At 37.3% G+C, this 6,935-nt stretch overlaps 1 protein-coding gene across 1 annotated transcript in view; it reads right to left on the bottom strand.

Annotated features, from left to right (window-relative positions):
* The window catches only part of LOC122808095 (cerebellin-1-like), a 39,353-nt gene extending 33,737 nt beyond the window's left edge, over positions 1-5,616 (bottom strand). The window contains exon 1 of the mRNA XM_044079067.1: positions 5,523-5,616. Within this exon, the coding sequence (XP_043935002.1) occupies positions 5,523-5,535 (13 nt within the window). The 5' untranslated portion in view covers positions 5,536-5,616. The remainder of the gene's footprint in view (positions 1-5,522) is intronic.
* Positions 5,617-6,935: the final 1,319 nt, after the last annotated feature.

Raw genomic sequence — 6,935 nt, forward strand, 5'->3', positions numbered from 1 at the left:
GTTCGCATTGACAATAATATGAAATTTGACAAACACATAGCTCATACAATAACCAAAATCAACAAAAAACTAGGTACTCTTTACAGATGTAAAAACTTCCAAACCAGCAACAGTAAAGTTACCCAAGCTTGTACCCATCTTCTCTCTACCTTACTGTATGCTTCTCCTGTCCTAATTAATCTAAACAAGAGTGATTTAAACAAGCTATCAGTATGCTACAACAAAATAGCAAAATTCGCCACAAACTCCTCCTACCACACCCACCATTGTCAGGTCCTAAAACAGCTTTCCTGGCTTGAACTCCCTAACACCTTAGCTCTAAACCAACTTCTTCTAGCTCACCAAATACTGTACCAACCTGACAAAACTCCAGCCTTACAAGACCTGATCACCCTCTATTCCAATAACCGAGAACTTTGATCCACTAACAAGGCACTAATTGCAATCTTCAAAAGCCATTACAGCTCTCGTGACTCATTGTATTCTAGCAACATTGCCAAGACTTGGAACTCCCTACCACTACAAATCAGGGTGCAACTTAATAAAACCATCTTCAAAAAACAGCTTATTTCCCACCTAAACAACTCCTGGACATGCAACTGCCTAGAACCTGGCTGACATATTCTAACTCCTTTCCCCTACCCACTATCCAACCTCTTTAAAACTCCCACAGATGCACTATATATTATCACATGTTACTTGTAACTGCCTAGCACCTGGCTGACATATTCTAACTCCTTTCCCCTACCCACTATCCAACCTCTTTAAAACTCCCACAGATGCACTATATATTATCACATGTTACTTGTAACTGCCTAGCACCTGGCTGACATATTCTAACTCTTTTCCCCTACCCACTATCCAACCTCCTCTTTAAAACTCCGACAGATGCACTATATATTATCACACATTACTTGTAACTGCCTAGCACCTGGCTGACATATTCTAACTCCTTTCCCCTACCCACTATCCAACCTCTTTAAAACTCCCACAGATGCACTATATATTATCACTGCAGCCTACTCCCCACTGTCCCATCTATACCCAGTAACTCTCCCATAGACTAAACTGAAAAGCTTTCCCTTAAAATGTCTATGCACCTCATATGAACTTGTCTATATTCTCCTTTTTTAGTTTTTCTTTTCGTCTTATCTTCAGTACATGTTCAAGATTATCTCTACTAAACATACTGTATGAACAACCATAATTTCTTACTACCTGCTATATTTTTACCTGTATGTCTAAATCTCTATGCTTATGTAAATATCTTATGTAATCATATGTTATTGTCTGCTCCATTTTTATAACTGAATGTGTAAATATCTTATGTGTAGTATGTTAGCAATTGTTTTGAAGACTTTCTCCATGGGCCTCCACTGAAAATGGACAGTTCTGTCCAGTCAGACCTCTCCAGTAAACAAATGTGAAATAAAATAAAATAAAATAAATAACTATGTCATTATTTTGTGACTTCAATCCTCAGTGATTTGTCAGAAAAATCACACATTTTATGAGGAATAGACCAAAATATGACTTACAATCTGGACATTCTGCACAAATCTGGACAGTTGAGAGGTATGGTGGTAATACAGGTTTGTCCAAGTCCCATCTGAAAGCACAGTTTGTGGTCTCCAAACTAGTGTCCAAGTTAACCCTCCTACTATAGCAGTTAGATTTCTGCCTCTGGTGCTGCTGATGTGGTTTCGTAGACAGACCTGAGATGGCAGAGTGGGATGACCATTGTGCCTGGAGGTCAGACCTAGGTCTGATGGACTATGACCCCCCCCAAAAAAAAACAGTAGGAGAAAGAACTTTCATGGGCCATTTAGGTGGTAAAAGGAGATCATAAACCTTTGGTGTTTCAGCAATACCTAACATTATTGCGTGTCTAATATCAGAAATCAGTAAATGTTTGCGAGTCTGTGGCTGAAGATGCAGGGTGATCATCTGAATAACAATTCCTTAAAGTCATTCATGATCCGGTAGGATTGAGCATCTAGCTGACATCTTTTTTCCACAGGTGAGAGGTAACAGGGGTACATAATTATCTAGATAGCTTGCAAGCAGGATTATCCTGCATACAATGAAAGAAAGAATACACAGTATGGGGTTGTACCATTATATCTTTTGAACTAGTCAAAAAGAAAGGAGGGTCACAATCAGAGAAGTTGATCTGCTGCACATGCAAAGATAGAGTTCATCAGCAGGGCTTTTACTAATCGGAATCCTCAAAAGACGAAAAAAAAATAGCCAAAAAGGTGGCTTCGGCTTGAAGGAATGTTCCTGCTTTTCAAGTACAGAATTTGTAGATCATCTAATCAAAAAAGTTATAAAATCTCTACTAAAATCTTCATTAATGTATTCTGACTACCCTTATGATGCTAGCCAATACTCAGTGAATTAACCTTTATATCCAGTATACAGCAACTGATGTAACAGGTTAATCAGTGATCTGACAATATGCAATACATCAACAAATCTGGTGAATCAATGCAGTTGCATGTATGTAGGACCTTTAAATAAAGTTAACTAATTGATTTTGGTTTTAGGTAGGCTATCTTTTTTCTGCATCATACTGGTCCAAAAGCAGCTGTGTGTTATCCAGATGAAGAACTGTTTAAAGCATGGAAAAGAAGTTTCATATCTTGTTGGGTTACAAAACTACATTTTTCTGTGTGTTTTTTCTCCATTATTGCCTGCTGACCACCATCTCTTCTGTTCACCGACTGACTTGTCAACATAATAATTATATAAGTTAATATACATTTTAGCTCTCAACCATTCAGGGACAAATTTCAACAGAATCAGGGACAAATCAAGAAAAAATCAGGGACAATCAGTGACACTTTTAAAATATTAGTCCTGTTAAATTAAGACATTGACAGAATAAAAACATGTGAATTAATCTACATTTTCTGAAGTAAAATAAGTCTATACCTCTTAATTATGGCATTATTTATTACATGCAACTCATCACTTTTCCTCCAAAAGTCACAAGTTTTAAGAGGGTCTAAGAAGGACAGAGGTAAAATTTCAGTCAAAATCAGGGACAGTTGAGAGGTAGTAAGACCAAATACAAAAATTTAAACTAAAAAAAAAAACCAATCAAATTGAATTATACCACACACACACACACACACACACACACACACACACACACACACACACACACACACTCATGCACATGCAAACTTTATTTGTAAATGTTGAAATGTTTTGCCTAGGAAATGTTTGTGGGATATAACAATCTCTTCAAACAGATTCTGGAAGGAATTAGAAGCAGCAGAAGTAAACATGCAGGAAACATTAAGGAAAGTAATTAAGATTGAAGCAGATGCTTTTCCTGGCAGATTTGTCAAAACATCATAGTGCTTGCAGACTGAGACAGGTGCTAATAGCAAATCCCTTGTTAAATATACCAATGTTTTCTATAGTAATTCTATCCATGTCATTTTTTCATTAGTGCATGAAATACTTTGTAAGACACGGTATCTTGTTCCCCATGGGAAAATGCTTCCTCTCAGATGTATTGCTGGACTAACATGAGCAGTGAGAGATGTGTCCTAAATAACCCATTGCTGAGTGTCTCTTGTTGGATTTAAAATAGCTTACATCCTTAGGGTGGTATTCTAAAAGCCTTATAGTAAGCAATTCAGCAAAACCCAGGTCTAATACTGCAGTGCTTTGCACATAAGAATTACAATGGAATAGTGTGTAGTAACCTCCCAAAATCTAAGCACCATTCATTGCCTAGTTATATGTTATTACTGAACGGTGTTGTTATTTAATGCAATATTTCCTGCAATGCTGAAGCATAACTTTCTACCCAGAGTTACTTATGGAAGAATACCTGAAAAGGAATGCTAGTTTGGAGTGCTTGTCATTTTCAGATGATAGTGTTGAAATAAAGCAATGACAATGCTTTGGTTTAATATATAATTCCTAAGCAGTAATGGGTGTCAAACACTACAACATTTATGCTTAAACTTAAAAAAATTAACATTCAGATGCTGCAATGACATGAGAAAGTTTTAAGTAATAGGACAGTTATTTCTGATTATACAAAGTGTAAAATTAAATGACAATTCTGGGACATATTCTTTTATATTTCAGTATTTAATGACTTTTATCTGTATTACTTTTGCTCTAATTAAATAATAACTAGTAGTGATGTAATAGAGAAAGTATATTTGTTTTTCATTTTTGTGATTAGAACTTTTGTCATATTTTGGTGATGGATTTAAGCATACAGCTAGAATTCCTGCTTACTACAATGCTATTAATAAGTCTCATTTGTGTGTGTGTGTGTGTGTGTGTGTGTGTGTGTGTGTGTGTGTGTGTGTGTGTGTGTGTGTGTGTGTGCGTCTATGCATGAGAGTGAATATTGTTTTATGGACATGGAAGTACACAATTCTTTAATTCTATATTGTTCTGCTACTTCTGTGATGATGCTATGCTCTTGAGCAAATGTGTTCCTAAACTATACTATTTATGAATAAAACTTCTGAAAGCATACATCATTGTATTCCTTATGCTATTTTAGTACTCTACTCCATGAACTGCTAAACATTTGCTTGCAGCCTCCAAGAAACAAAGACTGGGGTGGGGTAATACTGTAGGTGATCGAACAGAGTATTTTGCAATGTAGTAATATCTGACAAAACATTATTCTGAATAAAACACATCAGTTTCCAGAAGCCTGTAAGCATACAGATGAAGTTCCAGTCACCCCATAGTCGGGGTTTCATTTTCTCCATCATCTAGTCTCTGAGTGATGAAAGTATTACTTAGGAACCTTTCTGAGTTTTCCATCCCTGGGACTTTACCCCCTCCACATAACTGGACCAGTGTTCAATTTTTAGCATCTCTCTCTTGTCTGGGCTATTACTGTTGTACCTGTTATATGTGCATGTTTAGCTGTTCTCACTGTTACATATGCACATTTAACTGCTCTCACTGTTACGTGTGCATGTTTAACTGCTCTCACTGTTACATGTGCACATTTAACTGCTCTCACTATTACATGTGCATGTTTAACTGCTCTCACTGTTACATGTGCATGTTTAACTGCTCTCACTGTTACATGTGCACGTTTAACTGCTCTCACTATTACATGTGCATGTTTAACTGCTCTCACTGTTACATGTGCACGTTTAACTGCTCTCACTGTTACATATGCATGTTTAACTGCTCTCATTGTGACATGTGCACGTTTAACTGCTCTCACTGTTACATGTGCATGTTTAACTGCTCTCACTGTTACATGTGCATGTTTAATCACCTTGCCTATTTTATGTTCAGGTTTACTCTGTATCTATTGTTTTCCTGTCTTGCCTTCCAGAAAATGCATATGAATGTTTTCCAGTTCCTTTTCACAGGACCTGTCCTTCACTTTGTATCAGCCCAATAGTACTATGTTTGCACAGCTGTTTTGCTTCTTAAAACTGAAAAATTAAAGTCTGTATTTGATATGAGAAATCCATTAAAATTATTTTTAAAAAGCAAGACAGTGATGACCTTACCTTTCATTTTCATGGCGTGCTTGGCTGTAGTGTGATTAAGCGATGATGTTTCACTGGTGTGGGTGAGGGTGACAAGCTGCCAACAGTATGCACGTTTTATACCCTTGGTGTAACCCCACCTACAGTTTTCTAAAGAAATGAGGACAGTGGTGCCTCTAGGGAAAACTGGATGAACGACATTATGTTCAAGTCCCTTTCTGCCAGCAGCTTAGTGATTAAGTTACAGTCTTTAATAGAGGAAAGGTAAAGACCAGCAAACTCTAGTGATTAAATAAAAAGAAAGTTCTTCGTTTGTGGTATAGCTTCTTCCAAAAGTCACTGATATGAATTGGTATTGACATTAGCTTTATGGTAAATTACATTTCTCTTCCTGTTATGATCCCTACACATCGCTTTTTGAAAAAATGAAAAACTAGCTACGACTCCATCCCCATGGCAAGCTGCCTTAACTATGGGAAGGAAGAGGCATTCTTGGCTGAGTTTATTTTAGAGTTTAAACCAACATCATATGCATGCAGTGTTTGGTGGTATCATGCCCAATGCTGTCTGTCCAGAATGTAACTCTTTTCATTGCAGGTGCAAAACAGTAAGAGGTTGAAGCACAGGGCTAAGACAAATGGATGCAGATATCTGATTTGTATTCTTTGAGATGGAAGTTGAGAAAGAAACTGAGTGTTTTGTAATCTGGAGTGAATGGCTTTTACTGTACTTTCTCAGGAGGATACTTGTGTTAGTAGTAGGAGTGAACAATAGCAGGATATGACAGGTATTACTCAGTGGGCAACAGAGCAATTTTATAATTTATAGGGCCAGTCAATGTGTAGAAGAAGAACATGAATGATATGGAGGGCAGAGGCAAAAGTATTTTTGAATTCAGACTGTGAAAGGTTTACCAGGAGCAGGAAATAGTGTGTATTCATCTGTTTAATTTTGGTAATTTGCTACTCATAAATTTCTGCTCCTCTGAAGAGGCATTACAGTTCCAACTCTGTTCGATGATATGGCTTGCCTTCGCACAAAATGTCTTGGCCCTGGTGTCCCACCCATGAATAGGTCCACTGCTTATTGCCCTTTTTGCACTGATCATTGATGAATGGAAGTACTGAAGGGGATGCCTGCTCTTTTCTGATGCCCCTGTATAGTCTGTCAGGCTCAGGGGGGGGGGTCACCCTTCACTTAACAGACCTTCGTGTACAGACTCTGTATTGCCCGTAGTCCTGTATGTTTCTCCAGAGTGACGTAGAAAACATGTCATTTTTTTCATATTATAGTAGAGGTGGAATACACACAAGTATCTTGCATCTGCTTGTTTCAATAAGTTCTGAGTCTTAAAGAAACAGTAAATAACCAGATTTCTTCAAGAGATATTTTCCTTCAATAGCATTTGGCATTTCAAGTAAGAGAAAAAAAACT

This window comes from Protopterus annectens, chromosome 8.part0, assembly GCF_019279795.1.
Source record: "Protopterus annectens isolate FY-2018-M chromosome 8.part0, PAN1.0, whole genome shotgun sequence".
Taxonomy (NCBI): domain Eukaryota; kingdom Metazoa; phylum Chordata; order Ceratodontiformes; family Protopteridae; genus Protopterus; species Protopterus annectens.